The sequence below is a fragment of the Drosophila persimilis genome, unplaced genomic scaffold (assembly GCF_003286085.1).
Source record: "Drosophila persimilis strain 14011-0111.01,24,50 unplaced genomic scaffold, DperRS2 tig00000000-arrow-pilon, whole genome shotgun sequence".
Classification (NCBI taxonomy): Eukaryota; Metazoa; Arthropoda; class Insecta; order Diptera; family Drosophilidae; genus Drosophila; species Drosophila persimilis.
In genome coordinates, this window is record NW_020825288.1 from 27,240,611 (window position 1) to 27,258,804 (window position 18,194).

The 18,194-nt window shown below is 46.7% G+C and overlaps 3 protein-coding genes across 3 annotated transcripts; 1 reads left to right on the plus strand and 2 right to left on the minus strand.

Annotated features, from left to right (window-relative positions):
• Positions 1 to 58: 58 nt before the first annotated feature.
• LOC6594134 (protein sarah) lies at positions 59 to 11,324 on the minus strand. The gene is made up of 2 exons (XM_002019402.2): positions 10,924 to 11,324; positions 59 to 1,769 (listed from the first exon to the last, which is right to left on the minus strand). Exon 2 carries the CDS (start codon positions 1,737 to 1,739, stop codon positions 846 to 848), a length of 894 nt encoding a protein of 297 aa, XP_002019438.1. The 5' UTR covers positions 1,740 to 1,769; positions 10,924 to 11,324; the 3' UTR covers positions 59 to 845.
• Positions 11,325 to 12,056: 732 nt separating this feature from the next.
• On the plus strand, positions 12,057 to 12,771 carry LOC6594169 (histone deacetylase complex subunit SAP18). The gene is made up of 2 exons (XM_002019403.2): positions 12,057 to 12,169; positions 12,260 to 12,771. The coding sequence occupies exons 1-2, from the start codon at positions 12,104 to 12,106 to the stop codon at positions 12,644 to 12,646; spliced, it is 453 nt and encodes a 150-aa protein (XP_002019439.1). The 5' UTR covers positions 12,057 to 12,103; the 3' UTR covers positions 12,647 to 12,771.
• Positions 12,681 to 18,027, minus strand: LOC6594170 (mediator of RNA polymerase II transcription subunit 15). The gene is made up of 3 exons (XM_002019404.2): positions 17,885 to 18,027; positions 13,123 to 14,012; positions 12,681 to 13,058 (listed from the first exon to the last, which is right to left on the minus strand). The coding sequence occupies exons 1-3, from the start codon at positions 17,903 to 17,905 to the stop codon at positions 12,833 to 12,835; spliced, it is 1,137 nt and encodes a 378-aa protein (XP_002019440.1). The 5' UTR covers positions 17,906 to 18,027; the 3' UTR covers positions 12,681 to 12,832.
• Positions 18,028 to 18,194: the final 167 nt, after the last annotated feature.

Consider the following 18,194-nt stretch of genomic DNA (forward strand, 5'->3'; position numbering starts at 1 on the left):
TTTTTTTTCGGTTTTTTTGTTTTGTTTGTAGGTTTTTTTTTTGGTACATTTGAGAACATTCATTTTCGATTTTGAATATATTTTCAATTAAATACATATATATACGTATGCTTTGGCCGATATCTGATGCGATATCGGTGCTTAAATTTCGCTGGCTTAGAATTACATTAACATTTACATATAGATATAGATATACTCGATAGATAGAATAGGGGCGGGGTTGGGGTTCTCTCTTCAAAGAAGAAGGTACACAGAGAGAGAGATGGAGGGGGGAGATATCGGGTTGACATCGATATTTCTTATACACATATAGACACAATCAAAATTGAGAGAAACATACAGCGAGAGAGAGAGATAGAGAGAGACACGAAGACGACGAAGGAAAGAGATATAGAGAAAACACATCTAGATGCAGTTGCCAGGAGGACTCTTCCACAAGAAACTGGGTGCTCCTCAAAAACGTAGTCTTAAATGCTCGAATAGCTCTTAAAATGTTGAAGGGAACGGATTGAAAGGAACAGAAAGGATGGAGTTATAATTCTGATTAATGGGTGGTTGGGTGTACAAATCAGGGAAGGACAGTACAGGGAAAGGGACGGGGGAGGGACAGGACTGTAACGGAAACTATATCGAAACGGAAACGGAATTGAGGGCCTAATAATACAAACATACGAACGAACGTAGCTAAATGTTGGTATGTGTAAATCAATCACAAATTGAATTTAAAATATTTACAAAAAATACTTCAATCAAAGGTCCCATCCTTTCTTCACTCCAGATGGGAATCATCGTTAGGTTGCGTTGCTGCTCTGTCGCTCTTATGCTCTTTTGCTCTCCCTGCGATCTTATGCCCTCTCCGGACACTTAGTCTGCACTATGGGCGCTTTTGGCTGGATTCCTGGACCGCCGGCCCCCTCTGGCACCATCGCCGTGTGCACAATGATCGCCGGCTGGTCCTCGCTCTGTGGATGCAGCTCGTGCGACTCGCCCGGTGTGAGGCTGGCCAGAGCCGCCAGTAGATCGTGGTTGACCAGCGGTTCGGCCTCTTCGCGTGGCTCCCAGCCCGCTGGCGGAGAGGCGGGCGGCGAGATGAGGAACTGTTTGACCGGTGCCGGCGGCTGGAGGTTCTTGTTGTTCACGGGTGTCACCGGCTGGGCAAAATAGCAGGTGATCACCGTCTTCTTGTTGAATTCGTATTGGTGGAGCTTGATCCGCGCATTGGCTGCCGCAATGGCGTTGTCGTAGTTCACCCGCAGCCGCCGGAAGCTGCGCAGCCACTGGAACGTGGCCGATTCGCTGAAGGTGCGGAAGAGCTCTTCCATGCCGTGCTTCAGCTCCGGATTGGCAAACACCTCAGAGTGGATGTTCGTCACGATAATGGACGTGGGCAGGTCGTCGAACGAGTCTGCGTCCACCTCCGGCTCCGTGTCGCTGTCTATGATGCCCTCCTTCGGGAGCGAGGGGTGCTGGCTGGGCAGTCCGTCGGCGGCATTGATGTAGATGTCCTGATCCGGCGACAGTTTGTCTATGCTGCCGCCTCCGCTGCTGTTCTGTGTCGACTTCAATTTGTTGTGGCTCTTGCTGTGGTTGTTGTTGTGATTGTTGCCGCCCCGTGGTGTCGTTGGCGAGGAAGCTGCATCCTTGGTTGGAAGCACCTCATCAGTGGTGGTGGTTGCAGGCGCAGGCTCCGGGGAAGAGGCGGCCGCCGCATTATTATTGGACTTGGCCGCGTCGGACATGGTGTCTGCCTGAAGCTTACCGGGGGGGCGCTGCAAGGAGAGAAGGAAGGGAGGATGATTAGAGAGGAAAGTTTACACGGAATGTTTTATTGATGGATTGGGCGTTGGGTTCCCCACGGCTATAATTACCATACGGGATGCCATTTATAATTACAACCTTGTGGGAAGCCATTCCTCTTCGATTTCCATTACAATTGCCGCAGACTTTTCCCTGCCCCTGCCCCTTCCCCTACGCTCCTTAGCAGCACCTGACGCAAGGTAAACAGCCTGTGGCCTCGTTGCCTCGTGCCTCCAGGCCTCGCGACTCCTGCCTTTTGTGGGGGAACAACTTTGGTTAACATTGTTGACGTAACACGTTTCGAGCGTACAGCCATGCCACGACAATAAAAATGGCTTCCTGCCACATGCCCGAGACCAAAAAACTACAGACGTGTCTGCCAGTGGAAAAGGAGTGAAGCCAGCCACCAGGAAGCCCAATACAGGGCAGGAGGTAAGAGGGGGGGCTTAACTATCGACACGTGAAGCTAATCAATAGTGTCCTGGAGCGGAAGGGAAACCCCTGTCCTGGTGGATCCGCTGCCTGGTGACGCACTGTTGATTCGGAATTGCTCTTGATTTTATTGTTATGCCGAATGCTAGGAATAGATTGTTAAAACAGGGGGCCCAAAAGTGGAAACGGAGCTCATTCCGCTGCCAAAAGAAGGAATAGACTCCCCAAATACTGGGGCAGAGCAGAGAATGAGAGTGAAACACCTCCGTGGGTGATTAATAGTAGCAAATATAGGCATTTTTTTGTTTTGTGAATGAATGGCAGGAACGAACGAATGGAACGAATGAATGAGCGAGCAACTGGCGCGAGCGACACCCGACACTGGCGTCAGCGGAATGGCAACAGTGACGTCGTCCTTGTGGTGGCACCTGTGACTGACAGCGACTCTCATTCCTTTATAATAGAGCCCATAGATGGTTTTTGGATGGTGGGAGGGACACTCCGTTTTATTGTGATGGCGAGGAGCATAGTTTTTGGATTGGCGCCCATTTGTATGCTATATAAAAATAACATTTCTCTTCTCTGCCTCTGTTTTTCCTCTTGGGTTTATTATGGCCCATGAATCAGCGATATGCAGCAGGCGATAATTACTATATCATAGAGGGGGAATATGAGGTGGGGGGTGGTGCGCTCTATTAGCCAAATGAGAGCCAAAACTGTGCTTTTATTTACGGTTTTTGCAAAGTTTTTATGGCTTGCAATTAGAGAGTGCTTTCTTTTTGTTTTAGTTAATATTTTTGGGGATATTTATAGCTTATCTATATATTTAGGGGTTTTTATTATCTTCAGAAGTGATGGAAACATTTTAGCCACTTAAATACTTCATAAAACACCACCTACTTTCTACCAAAATCATTTTCCATCCTTCTTTCTCTCCAAAATCATCGGTTGTCTCTATGTCTCTCTTAACAACCTTTTCCTAATAATTCAATTACTTTAAAACCCCCCCAAAAAACCATTCGATATTCAACCGACAAACCATTTCCTAGACAAGGAAGCCCCCGCCCTCCCACATGCCTGAAGGTTGCGTACTGTTTTTCCACTCTTCTTTTTGCTTCTTTTTTTTTTGTTGTTTTTTCCACCTTTAGAGCACAAAAGCATAGAGCCAAAAAAGAGTGAGCGGCCAACAATAAAAACAATGGCTGAATAAAAACAGAAGCAGAGAAAATCCAACGACGAGTTGATCTATTTCTGGATGATTGATTTCCTTGAAAATTGTTACTTTTTCGGGGCAGGGGGCAGGCGGCAGGAAAAGGAAGGCTCCTGCCTGTGTCTGCTGTCTCCGCCTCCCATGACGTGTGTACTTTGTTTGGTGAATGGCTCCTGCGATCCGTATCTGTTCTGTCCTTTCCAGAGAGAATACGCACAGCCCAGGGAGGAGCAGGAGCAGTAGCAGTAGCCGTAGGAGAAAGTACTTTTACTCTCATGGCAAAAAATTGCAAGTCAGCGTAAACGACCTGCTGGCATGCAAATTGCTTGCCTCTCTGCCCCGCACCGAGGTACATAGAGTGAGAGGTGACGTCATCATTGGCTGTGCCACCGAAGCACGCAAGCAACGAAAGAAAGCTCTGCTTTAAGCCTAGACAAAAGTTGTGGTCTCCGCCGACCAGGCTCTGGGGTCCCAAGACGATGATGAATTGCTAGCCGGTCGTTATCCAACGGCGACCTTCACTCATTCATAATTGCTGTCATCATTATATCAAGTGGTCGCCTCGACCCGCCCCGCCATTGTGCCCCATAGAGACATCAGCATCAGCATCCATCCCCATCCATCCACTCGGCCATTCTTCCTGCCTCCAAGACCCTCCTCCATTGGGGGATACGCCTTGAGACGCCTTCAGAATGTTGCATGTGTATGGAAATTACCGCATGAGAAATATGGGAAAAAACTCTTTAAAAATTGGTTACCCTCACGAATGGGAGCTTTTTTTAATGCTGAAACTTAAAAGAAATCAGAAACTAAAAGACATCAAGGAAACACGCAACAAAGTGAAAGGGAAACGGAGGAAAAGTACTCTAAAAGGATATAAAATATTCCTTGAGGAAAGTTTTAGTTAAACCCCTCGATAATCCACCTCAGAAATCAACCAACGGGGATTCGCCGAAGCGAAACTGTTGTTAGAAGCTTTTTCTGCATCACCAAAAGCAACAAAGATTTCTTGCACTGCAGTGCACTGCAAATGCTTGAAAATATCACCAAAAAGCTGGTTTGCTTATCAGCAAGATCAGCGCCGACAGAAGCGCAATGTAAATTCCAGCAACACTTTTTCATAGTTTCTTTTCACCGTCACCTTCGCCTTCGCTACTCGACGCATGCAAGGGTGTGCAAGGCAGAGAAATCGCCGCTCGTCGGGCAGATCAGCGTCGGCAGAGTTACAACGCGCAGTGCAAAAACAAATTATCGCCTTTCGATTCATGCAGTGGCGTGCAAGGCAGAGGAATAGCCGCTACATAGAGTATTGTGTTTAGTGTGTTTGTTCATGGACAGATCAGCGTCGGCAGAATGGCAAAAACAACTGCTCGCCTTTCGAGACATGAACGAACAGGCAAGGGCTTGCCATGCCGCCATGCTGCCCAATATTCCTTTGGCATTGAGAAAATCCTTCAACGGATGCGTATAGTTTTTATTGGTAGATTTTCCTACTGGCTTTAAGCGTTTAAGCTCATTAAGTTTGCAAATTTGTAATTGAATTTGCCAACATATTGGCCAGCTCTGGCAGCATGTGGCACAGTTAATCAGTTCTTGTGGCCTTATTTACTTTATTCATTCGTTTTTCGTGACAAAAGGCGATTTCTCCGAATGTAGCAACAATGTGGAAAATGGAAAATGCAAATGCAAATGCAGATCCGCCTGTGGGGGATGCTGGGGTGAAGATTAATTTGATTTTCCGCTGAAATTTCAAACTTTTGTGCTGTGCATCCTACACACGCACACATGCACACACAGACACACAGTTATTTACGATTGATGTTCAACGGGAGTTTGAGTTTGGAATTTAATTAAATGTAGGCGCCTGATTGAACGCCTGTTTATGCCACACTCGCTCAGAAAGTATGTCCTGTCCTGTCCCGTGTCCCTTCCCCTGTGGCTGGCTCCTATCATATTTAATACTGCGGTGGCTGCCGCTGTCGGCAGCCACATGCCACATGTTGCTTGTAACCAGAGCACCTTGTGTGTTGCACCTGACACAAAGCCAGGCAGCAGGCAGGCAGCGTGCAGAAAAGGTCAAAGTGGTAGCCTTGTCAGCCGTGCGGCTCGTATGCGAGAGAGAAAGAGATATTAAACCCGACTCCGCTCTATAAGGCGAAATTAATTGAATCCTAATTTTCTCCTGTTCTGTTCTTCCTTTGTTCGAAAGTGAACTCTTCTAGGAAATGCCACACGCCAGCCCACGCGCACCGGCACCCCCGCAGTAGCCGTCTTTTGGGGCTGCTGCAGTGGGCACCTGAAAGTATGCAACGAAAAACGTTCATAATTGAGCATTTTGTCTGCCCCGTAAATCCCCTACAGTTGCAGGCCACTGCTGCTGCTTTGGTTAGATAATTATTGCAGAAAGCTGCTTTCAACCTTCGCATTTGCCCTATGCCCTATGCATTGTGTGTGGGAGTTGCAGGAGTGCAGCAAATGGCGTTGATTGGCAGCCCAGTGATTGGCCGCATGTGAGGCAGTTCTCCCTCTCCCTCTGTGGCATGTAAAATGCCAACTGACTTGGCTTTCCCAATGCAAATCATCCAGCAAATACTCGTAGGAGAATGTGTGTGTCTGCAGCCCCTACAGTGCGTTTCATACGGAAGAATTCACTGGAATTCCCTGAATAGAATTGTGTTTTACATTAATACAATATTCAGCATTCCAACGAAAGCAATTCCATGGGGGGGTGTTAACCAAACTCCAAGCATTCCTGGAACTAACAGATGACAAACAACAGATTGAAGGAAAATAAATTACAGAAATTGCTGGAAATACGACACGAGGGAAACTGTACAAATTCCAGGAACTAGAACTGCATTCTCAGCCCCCAAAAAGGCACACAAAAGCACTCTAGAACTTTCTAAACACAGACAGCATCAAAGAGAGAGAGGAGCTGTCCTGCAACTCCTACACTTTTGCCACGCACTGTACTTCGAGCGAGCCACACATGGGCGAGGGATTGCGTATCCTAATTTAATACACGTATCAGCCACCGTATGGGGCTCGTTCTTCTTTCAGTGAGCATCAGTCGGGGTCGAAGGTCGGGGTCGTGTGGGTTTTGTTTTGCGGACTCTCATTAAACGTAATCCCGTAATTCATTTGACAGCATTTCGCATCTGTATGCCAGCATTGTGCACTTGCTGCTGCTGTCTGACCCACCCACCCAGAGACCGACCCACCGCTCATTAACCAGTCATAAGAACACCTACCACCCCCACCCCCACCCACACCCGCACCCTCCCCTGTCGTGTCTGCCTCTATTTGATATTGTAACCTGTGTGTGGTGTGGTGTCGTGTGTGCTGGCTTCCACAGAATCATCCAGAGGGAGGCCCCAGAGGGAATCACGTTCGCACATAGGTTTTGGCGTAATTACCCGACAACGCCACTCCACCGGAATCGAAGGGAATCAAATCGAAAGTTAATTAAATCATTCACACTTCGGTGGCATCGACGGTAATCAAACAATAGTTGTGCAAATAAATTTATGCAATGTAATTATTTATTGAACAAAAATAATAATAAAACACAAATGACTTTCCATGGAAATGAAATCAAATCAAGGAAAAGGCTGGATTTAACGAGAAAGACCTTGACCTCCAATGTGTGGAAACAGACACGCAGCATATAAAAATTAAATCTAAACTTCAGATAAACAGAATTCCGTATAATTGGAAGGATTACATATGAATATGTAATATATTTTAAACTATTTTTCATATTATTTAAATGTCACCTCAAGAGCTTTTTGGGGGTTCTACTATTATCACAAGGTATCACCGAACGAATCAATATTTGAATAAAAGCAGAACCTTCTTCCATTCACTCGCACTCATCGTCCGTCTCCAACTACTTTTACAAATTGGATTGTTATCACTCACAACGAAACGTCCTGTCCTTCTCAGTTATTTTGAGGAGTTTTTTTTTTTTTTTGTCAGCCAAGCCCCTTTGTTGTCGCCTGTCAGTGGCAACTGCTGCCCTCCCCCCACCCTCCCGCTGGATGTCAGAGTCAAGGCTGCCTCTCAGCCAAAATAGTTTTTGGCCAAACTTTCGTATGCAAAAGCAATATATATTAATCGTAGAAAGGCAACATTTGGCAACATCTGAGTGTGTGCGAGTGTGTGTGTGTGTGGGGGATCCTCAAGCGGATTATCTATCCATCTACTGGGTTCAACTAGTTGGAACCGGCACCTCTACTATCGTCTGTAAATCATGGCCATTGTCGTCGCTTATCACTCGTGACAGCCGTAGACCCTCTCCACTGACGCACCAAAACGGACAAAAGATAACATTTAGAAATAGTTATTATCGTTAATTGAGACGTTTACAAGCGGCCCCAAAGACCCAAAGCCCCCAGAGTGGTCTTCTGTGTGTGGATTCCAATCGCTATATTGCTATATCGCCATATCGTCATGTGTTAAGTGAGTTAAAGGCTGTGCTCTGTGCTCTGTGGCTGTGGCTGTGCCTGTGCCTGTGACGTCAGTGCAATTGCAGCAGAACAGATTCGAAAGTCTCCGGCAATTGACGAACAGTCGGATCTGTACTCAATTCATCAATTGGCAGGCAGGTCCCAGGCAAAAAGAGAGAGAGGGCTGTGAGAGTCGATACTTGGATACCCTTCAATAATTATTGCCCTGCAAACTCTTCCACATTTCATTGTTATTCCTCCCCCTCTCCCGCACACAAAAAAGGGTATCAAAGGAGTGTCACCGCCAGCGCAAGAAACAAGAAAACAAAACAAAAGACAAACGCAAATAAAAATAGCATAAAATGGACAACAGAAACACACAGCGACAACGCCGACCATCGCATCGCACGGGGAGTGGGGAGTGGAGTGGGGCGGGGTGGGGTGGGGTGAAGAGGTGCAGGCAAAAGATGAGTTGCTTTTATTTTCAAATCGTTTCATTTACGTTTTTGCGTCAGCAGCAAGCGAGGAAACGACGCTGCGCTGCGTATACATATTTTTAGTCGTCGTCGTCGTCGCCCCAACATACGCACTCCACTCTGCCCCACCCCTTCCATATCATCCGCCGATCCACCGGGGTGCCGGCGATAGTGGTAGCAACAACAACCCAATCGACAATTGAAATTGAAATCGAAAGCATAAGTCGAGTGATCTTTGACAGCGAGAAAGAGAGGAGAATGGGGTTTCGAAGGGGAGTGACTGTTCGACAGCGGGCTTAGATCTTCGAGAATTGATTTCAACGAACAGTTCTTTGAGTTGTGTAATATAAATACATGGTTTTTAAAGAATCATTCCCTAAATCATGTTCTTATCACTTTATTCGCTCAAAGTGATTCCATCAAAGAGGAATTTCACAATGGTTCAAGCACACGGATTATAATGGAATAGAAATATCACACGGACTATGAAAATATTACTCTCCTACTATTGTTCATTCTGATTCAGGAATAGCTCTCTGGTGAATGGTTTTAGCCCAGAATAGATTAACTTGTTTTTCCACTACCTTTTCCACTACATTTGCTAAGATTAGACATTTACTTAAAAATAGTACCTTAAAAACCTCAAGCAGCTGTTCTGCTTAGCCATTTACAACGTGAATCATTATCGTTACGATTATATCTGTTCACTGATTTGTCATCATGTTCTCTCCATTGTTGGCAGGCTACTTATAAGTGGCACTGTGGCTGCTGGCCCTGTCGTCGACTCAGACAAGTGGGCGACAGGACGCTGGCGGTGCTTTGGGATATACATTTCATATATATACATGTATTTCCAGCATTGGACACCCCCTTAGACAAAGGTCGCTATGCAAAGCCAAGGTCGAGATTTACAGCCAGGTCATTGTGTTCTTGGCAGGCGGTAACGCCCACAGCAGCAGTGTGCCCTCCCATCCCCCCGCTTGGCCAACTGTCAACTAGCCTGAGTAAAAAATAGATACCAAAATACCAAGAAGACCCAAGAAAAACTCTGAAATTTTTATTTGCATTTTGGAATTTATTGCTCTGGCTGAGCGATTTTCCATTTTCTAACTGGTTGTGCAGCTCTGGGGAATTGGGGGGTTTTTTTTTTGTTTTGTTTTTGACTACAGCCAAGGGCTTCGCTTCTACTGTTGCTCAAAGCAATTAAAATTTGAGAAAAACGAACGAGAAAAACAACAAACCCACCGCAAGCCCTGCCCACCTACCGCACAGCCACCACACGCATCTTCATCTTTCATCGAAGGTCTTGTGGCACGTTTAAAATTCAGCAGCAACAAAATCACAAGGCAGCAAAAAGACGAGGACGAGGACGTGGACGTGGACGTGGAGAAGAAGTGACAGCGCAACAATAACGAAAAGAAAGGATATGTGTAGTGACGAAGCTTTAAATACCCTTTCCGATCGTATGGCAGCATCCTTTCTCATGTCTTTCGGTTCTGATGTAATTTGAAACATAATTTTCTTATTTGTTTGTTTTTCGTAGTTTCCAAATAATTTTTAATAGAAAAAGATCTTCGGACGCATCCTATTAGTTTTTCTCAGGATGCTCTACCCTGCAAATAGCTGGCCGAAACACCCTCTACCAAAAGTTTATAACAAAACAAAAGGCAATATGTGGCAGGTGTTGGGGTTATGGGCTTGTCAGTCACGGTCATGGCTGCACCCCATTAGCCCTCTTCCCAGAAGCAGCACAGGCCCGACAACACAATGGATGCGGGTGTCCGGAACAGAGCAGAGCATCAGTAACAGGAGCAGCAGCAGCTGTGGCAGCGGAAGGAGGCGGAAATTCAATAAGAGCAACAAGAACAGAAAATATTTTGCACCCACGCCAAATTCACGCACACACAGCAACAGTAACGGGAAAACACCCGCAAGGAAGAGCAGGACACGATAAAGAGAATGCAGACTCGACGAAACGGGATTACTCTTCTTACAGCTTCGTATTAATCAAAGGGGTTACATGAGAGTGCGAGATCACATATCGTGAAAAATCACATTACAAGGTGAACGAGGCTTCCCATACGCTTCCCTCTCGAAAAAATCCCTCATTTCCCTGCCCAGCGAATGCTCTCTGCGGCTAGGGTATCACAGTGTGGTATAACAACAAACATTTGTCGGCAAAAGATGGCGCGTGTGCCCGTATGTGGGTGTGCGAAGGCGTCTGCGGGGGCGATTGTGTGTGTGTGTGTGTGGAGGAGGGAAGGATAGCTTTGCGGTGCAATAATTTCAAGTGCGTAGTACATAATCCCCTCTTTCATTAGAGACTTTTCAGCGGCATCCCCCACATTTGTTATAAACAAAATTACAGTCGGTTGAGGGCGCAAGAGCGATAGTGGGCGGGGGATTTAGCACTGGCAGACGCTGCGGCGCAGCAACAATTTGCACGTAAAAAACGTCAACTGTGGTGCTCCTCTGCTCTGCTCTCTGTGGCTGCATTACATAAGAAATTCTTGCAAAACTTGCATGGGATATGCAAATATTAGAAACTGTATTTACTTACCGTTTTAGCAACTATTTGCGATAATTGAAACTGTGTTTTTATCCGCCAATAACCAGACGATGGGGGCTGCAGGTCGTCTCTCGCCTTCTTGTGTGCCTCTTGCTGCGGCTGCTTTATGTTCAAATTGGTGCACAATGCCCACTAGCAGCGCTATTGTTGCTATTTATTTAGTAGTTAGTCTGTAGGAGCTGCCGCACTTAAGGTTTTTGCATTTCTTTATTCTGCGTCATTCGCGAAGACGCGACAGAATTTGATTTTTCCGCAACGCCACAAAACACATCCGCCTCGGTCGAACTTTGGAAAAATTGTGGGGCCTTTGGAACAGCTGTGGGGGCTACACAAAACACATTCGCGTATTCACTTAACTTGAGGTACTTGTTCTTGAGGTACATGGAGATGGTTTACAAGTCAAATTAATTGTTATATTCACACTTCAATTTTTTGTGTTAATAATAATTATAATTATATGCTTCAGATATATTTCATTCAGATGCAAACAAAACAAAAACAAAACAGCAAATGGATGGGGGCACAAGTATGTAAGGTCGACATTTGCTACATATTTACTACATAAGGGAAGGAAAAAGAGGATATGGACATGAGGCAAAATGGGTCAGAAAAGCAACGCATGAAAGGTAAAATTCACCCCTTTGTCTAATATACCTTGACTTTTCTGTTTTTGCCTGTTGTCCATACCCTCTTTTATAGCCCATTCAAAATGACGACTCATACTATCGTTGAAGAAGTGAGTCTGACTCTCAGAAAAATACCAAAATATACCGTAAATATACTAATTAAAAAACGAAAAGAGACATATATTTGAATCTACTATATGGTGGGAAAAAAACCTCAATGGAACCACCATGAACTAAAAGTTAACGTTTCATTTGTTCACTGCAGTGAACGAACTTAGTTCACCACTTGAACCAGAAAGAATTTAAATGTTTTTACGAGATAACTACACCGTAACTACACATTAGCTACATACTAACTACAGTTGTATGTAATTATCGACAGAGACACCTGACGAGGAAATGAGGAAAACCATTAGGGTTGTTTTGTGACGTTTTGCAGCACTTATTAAACAATTTTCAAGAAAAAAGTGAACAAAATCCAAATATTGCCGCTTTTCTATTAAAATACCAGCAAAAAGCTGCTGCTCAGTGAAAATATAACCAATATGGCCAACGTAGAGTCAATGATTGTGGAGGAAAAGACGCAGGTGAAGCAGATCGATCGCGAGAAGGTTTGTTTCGCTCCCCCACCCGCAGCCGGCTGTGGCAAATTGTGTTTTTTTTTCTCTCCAACTAATTTCCTATTAAATCTTCCATGGCAGACTTGTCCGCTGTTGTTGCGCGTGTTTTGCTCCACGGGTCGCCATCACTCCGTGTCGGAGTACATGTTTGGGAATGTTCCAACCAACGAGCTGCAGATCTACACATGGCAGGACGCCACCCTCCACGAACTGACGTCCCTGGTGCGGGATGTGAATCCGGATACGCGTAAGAAGGGCACATACTTTGACTTTGCTGTGGTGTATCCCAACTATCGCAACAATCACTTCCAAATGCGCGAGATCGGAGTCACGTGCACGGGCCAAAAGGGCATCGACGACAACAAGACGCTCGCACAGGCAAAGTTCAGCATTGGCGACTTCCTGGATATTTCCATCACGCCGCCCAACCGCCTGCCGCCCCCAGCACGCCGCCAGCGACCCTATTGATGGGGAATACATGCGAATGGATCCTATAATCGAGTATATATACACGCTAAACATTTAATTTTCACTTTCACTTGACACTCAATGAAATATGGACATAATTATACGATGGATACAAATAAGACAAAGACTTAAGAGCTGCTTGACTTAAGGTGCTACACTAAAGTGAGGAGGGATGCAGCGAGCGGCCTAGTTTCTGTAGATGCTACTGGGACGCTTGGACTTCTTTTTGCCCAGCTGCGTCATGTCGATCTCCAGGCCATTGGGCAGAACGGCGCGGTTCTCCTCGTAGTTGATGAAGCCGTTCTCCTGCAACTCCTCATCGTTGTCGCGGGCGTTCGGATCGCACCGGATCCCCGTCTCGTAGTTGTATTCACGTTTGTTGCCATCAGGATCGATGTAGCCATACGTGCCCCTAAAACAAAGAAGGGAATTATGGATTGAAGGGCATTCCCGTTTGCAAGCTCAGTGCCACTCACTTTGTGATGCAGTCGGTGCCGATGAGCTCCTCCTTGAAGGATCCATCGTCGTTCTCGTAGCCCCAGGTGATGCTGCCGTCCTCGTTCTCGTCGCGCCACTTGCGCAGGGTCTGTGCCACTGGCCGCCTGGAGCGCTGCTGCTGCTGATGCTGCTGCTCCCTTTCCGACCGCTCGTCCTGCAGCTGATTCTGGTCGATGATGGGACGCGGCTGGACTGGCTTGGGCCTGGGACGAGGCGCCTGCTGCTGTGCCGACGGCTCGGGGCGCAGGGCAGCGGCTGGTCGTGTGCGGATCACGGCCACTCGCTGGGGCTGTTGCTGCTGCGGAGGAGGTGGTGGCGGTGCTGCTGCTGTGGGCGTGGGACGCTGCTCCAGGCCGAATCTCTGCGAGTTCTCGAAGCGACCGATGCCAAAGTCGTTGAAGGCGGCGGGTCGATTCGATGGCGCCGGAATGGAGGGACGCTCGGCGAAGCGTGGCGGAGCGGGCAGGATGGCCGCCGGCTGGGAGTCCTCGTTCTGCTGCAGGAACTGCTGGACCGGCGACGGCGAGTCGATGGCCTGCTGGCCGTTCAGAAAGGCAGCGGCCGCCTGCTGGAACTGCGACTGCTGCGAGTGGGCCAGCTGCTGCTCGCGCAGGAGGTTCGGCAGATACGGCTCCGGTTGCTCATCCTCGGCGGCCTCCGTCACCGGCCGCTCCTCGATGGGTGACGATATGCGCTGGGTCACAGCCGGCAGGATGGCATTCGTCTGGCGCAGCGACTGTCCTGGACGACGCACCCGGAGCACGGCCTGACGGTGGGGCACTTGACCGGGCGACACCAGGGCCCCGGGAATATTCAGACGCTGTGGATAGTTCTGGGCCTGGGCCAAAGCCAGGGCGCTGCAAACGAGCTGTAAGTAGAGCGACACACATTAGTGGCAGCGGCACCAAAAGCGGTGCTTGGCTCTGTGCCAATTGTGCCAAAACGGGGCGTTGCAACAGAATCGGGGCCCAGCCAAGCCACACGTGGCCAATTTGTCATGGCATTGCGCCTCCTCTTTTGGCGTTGCCCCTCTTAATTAGTGGAGTTTTATATGTGGGTCTATATTTATGGGTATGCCTGGGTTGTTTCTTAGAAGTTTCCTCACATTTCCGATGTCTTTGGTAGTGGAAATACCATTTTATGCGAATTTGTGATCGAAGTGATCATTGAAGTGCATTTTGGTCAAGGAAATGTAGGAATTTCCAGTACTTTAATGTTTTTCTTTCAAGCAAGAGCTCAAATTTGGGAGATCCCCGTGTATGGGAGGTGTAAATCTGAAAGATATCCATGGCTTATGTCTTTCTGTTTCTGTAGAAAAGTATACACAATTCGAAGAAGGAATTCCTTTTAAAAGTAAAAGTTTTCATTAAATTCCCTATAGATGGCAGCTGGTAGTGTCAGTGTCCCCAAAGTCGCAGTTTCTATAGGCTTTCCCCGATTTTCTGGCACCCCTTTTGGAGTCCCCTGATCGGCTCACACCTTCGTGAACTGGTTTCAAAAATTTATACACCGCTTATGTACTGTACTCCGGGTACGCCGCCAACAATTTGTAATTGTAGCGTGGTGGCGGTGGCGGTGTGGTGGCGGTGCAATACCTATAAATGTGGACCATAAAGCAAATCGCAGAAATCGCTGGAACCCCGCCCCGCCACCACCGCCGATCGATCATAAAAGCCAAAGACAAACCGAAGCCCAGAGCCGGAGCCGGAGCCAGACCTCAAGATATATCGGTGTTCGTACAGTTAGAGACCAAGAAAAACATTTCTGTTTCGCTGTCTGGATTGCGTAATTTGCATTTTGCATTGCCAGAGTTATGCGGCATGGCATGTGGCATGTGGAAAGCACAGTTCAGTCGCTGATCGCCAAAAAGTTTCCGGTTCGCAAAAGAAGTCAAAGTCTAGGACAAGTGTGCAGTGTAGTCCAAGACGCTTTGATCGTACAGATCGGTGCGATTTCATTATTTGTAATTAGTGGCCGCTGCCGTTGCTGTTGCAGTTGCACAAGGCGTGAGTGAGGTGAGGCAGAGAGCCGGCTTATGGCTTGAGGCTTAAGTCTTTTGGGTTTCTGTTTCAGTTTCCATCTGGTCACAGATCAGATAACTTTGCTCCAGTTTTTCGCGGGGCTTGTATAAAGAATTATGGCTTTGGGGAAGTACATAAAAATTCAATACGGAATTACGGTGGCCATTAAGGTTCTTGACATTCGATAGGGGTATATGGTAATGGTGAAAATTTCATTGGATAAAAGTCGAGAAATACCTGGAAATGGTGGGAGGATTTCCGGCTTATAATTTTCTTAAGGAATGCATCCATTTATCTGTACAAATTGGGATTGAAATCCCAGCAGAATCGACCCTTAAGGGACATCTTCTAACACCTTCCGCCACTCCACTGTTTCCTTTGGTATATTTTTCCCCGGTTATAAAAGCCTTTCTTTCCGTCCTGCACTTGTCTTTCATAATCGTTTAATCTGTTGCCACTTGAATAAACATGGCTATAAATTGATATCCCGCAGCTCACCCAAAAACATGATCTATCTGCCAGTGCATGCAAATTTTGTTATGTATTCAGTCAACACCAACACACACATACATTTTTTGTATGTTTCTCGCATTATTATTATTAGCCATTACTTTCCTGTATCCGAGCCATTGGTCTGTTTTATGTGCAGCGCCATTCAAGCCAAAACATTCCAGTGGCCGCCAGTGCGGACTTGGCTGACTGCCCAACTACTGGCTGACCACTACCTGGTCAAGTGAACTACTTGGCTTTAAAAATAATGAAAAGCCAAAGAGATATAGCCCCACAGATAGAGAGAGGGAGAGAGAGAGACACTTGCAACCTGTACGAGGAGTATTTGGGTGCATTTGCTGGCGGGGGAACTTGATTTGATTTAATTGCTTTTAAAGACTCCGCTCCACTCCACTCCGCGCCGATCCGCTCCGCCTCATGTGGTTTGGTTCAAGGAAACCAGAGCCCCCCCGAGACAGCCGAAAAATTCAAAAATGCTGAAAGATCGAGCGAGGGAAGGCAAGCCCAAGTCTGGTCTACAGGCGTGGGTGGGTGCAGACGACTCGTCGACTCATCGAAGAAAGACAACAAATGTGCTGTGTTGTTGGGGCAGGGCACTCCTCTCCACCGACCCGTCATTAGTAACAATAACCAAGGAAAGGCTACGGAAAGGACTGCTGGCCTTGACTTGGCCATTGACCGAATGAAATCGAAATTTACGCTGCCCCATCGAAAACTGTTTTTCTCGTTTTTCGTTTTGCGTTTTTCTCGTTTCTGGAATAGTTGTCAGTGCACTTTCAAGCCGGCTCCCAGAGTCTGCTCGGTCGGTCTCAAATATGTAACACTTTATTCAGAAACGAAACGAAACCGAACGAATCGAGTACATAAATAAATTCATATACTCGTTCATTACGTAACCCTCTCAATACACATTTACCCCGCCCAAAGCTGCGTTTCAGTGTGGGTCTCGGCTCTGTGTGTCTGCTGTATCTTTGTATCTTTGGGAACTGCATCTGCTCTTGGCTTCCAGTGGACTGCGTGTGCGTGCCGAGAATTTGCATTAAATTGTTGGGGCTGCTGCCGCCTTGAGTGCGTTTTTTGGCAGCCCCAATCAACTAGTTATTGGCCACGGACAGCAACGACCTTGGTACAAATAATACACATTATAGGCCAGGCCCAGACGCAGACGCAGACGCAGCCACACAATGATTTGTCGTGCTCTCCAAAAATTACCGGCAAATTGAGTGTTTCTTGTCATTATCATTTCATTTCGAGCAAACTTTTGGCAAACCTCATTAGGCCAAGCCACAATTCAAGCAATCAATCAATGGCATGAAAAATCTTGTTAGCCATGCTGATTAATGGGTTTTTCAAAATTTTTTCCAAGGGTTTTTCGCAGCTTTAGAATGGAGATACGATTTGGTTGGTTTTACGGATTCTTAATAGGCATTTTTGGGGCCTAATTCTTGCCAGTAATTAGGGGGTTTCCACTTATTTTTTGAACAAGAAGACATGCTTAATATATCCTGCAGAAATCAGAGTAATTTTCTGTGACAAGGCTTATCCCCAAAAATATATTTCAGATATCTTTTTTGCCAATTAATTCGCCCCAAATCTCAACAGGTAATTGACAATTGATCAGCCCCGAAGCTCAGTAGCAAATGCCTTTGCCTTTGATAATCTTTGGGGCTGTACAGCAAATTGAACTTAAGCCAATTGTGGCTCTATTTTGAGAGCTGATTATTGGGCTGCTTGGCAGAGGGCTGGGCGGGACGGGGTGGGGCCTTTGGGTTTGGGCCAAACAAACGCTCGTTAAAATAGCTGACCCGAGGGCTTGGTTGAGCAATGGAATTCTTGGGCCACACAACAATCGCGCCGAAGCGATTGCATCGCATATTTATGATGCGATCTATGGGTATTTTTATGATTCCAAAACGAAATCAAATGTCAATTGTCGATCGTTAATTGCTAATTGCCATTGCATTGAGCCAGACATTGAGGGACTTTCTAGAAAATGCAAATATCCCAGCGAACAAGTGCATAAGCTGAATATGTCTCAATCGGCGACTTAATCAGCGATTGAATGGCGATCTTAAGCTGCTAACCGAACGACCTTGCGGGGAGCACATACAGTGCATGATTCACACGCATAACTTCTATGACAAAAGAACTGTAGCACAGGGGCTGGTCCTTGAGTTGTTTTGTGGGCTTTGTTGGTGGGAGAACTTACCGCGATTAGTGGCAGTTGCATGATGAATGTGTGTGACTCTTTCACTATCCAAATTCCGGAAATCACTGAAACACTCTTCACACTGAAAGACAGAACAGATTTGTCCGCTGGGCACCGCTGAGGAGTAGTTACTTTTGGGCCAACCGCCGTTGATCGCTCAAATGCTGGGCGCACCAGGTGTGCAGGCGGCTTTATAGGCAGCGGCTCTCGGCTCCAAGTGGAGCTTTGGCTTGGGCCTGCGGAAAATTTATGTGAGGCGTGTGTGGTGTATGAATGCCAAAAGTAGTCCACAATCGGCTCCGGTTAGCGC

Excerpts from the sequence above, each read along its gene's own strand:
- LOC6594134 (XM_002019402.2), bottom strand. The coding sequence starts at position 1,739 with ATGTCCGACGCGGCCAAGTCCAATAATAATGCGGCGGCCGCCTCTTCC.
- LOC6594169 (XM_002019403.2), top strand. The coding sequence starts at position 12,104 with ATGGCCAACGTAGAGTCAATGATTGTGGAGGAAAAGACGCAGGTGAAG. Across the intron at positions 12,170-12,259 it reads AGCAGATCGATCGCGAGAAG|ACTTGTCCGCTGTTGTTGCG; the intron begins GTTTGTTTCGCT and ends CTTCCATGGCAG.
- LOC6594170 (XM_002019404.2), bottom strand. The coding sequence starts at position 17,905 with ATGCAACTGCCACTAATCGCG. Across the intron at positions 14,013-17,884 it reads TGCAACTGCCACTAATCGCG|CTCGTTTGCAGCGCCCTGGC; the intron begins GTAAGTTCTCCC and ends CTCTACTTACAG. Across the intron at positions 13,059-13,122 it reads GGCACCGACTGCATCACAAA|GGGCACGTATGGCTACATCG; the intron begins GTGAGTGGCACT and ends TCTTTGTTTTAG.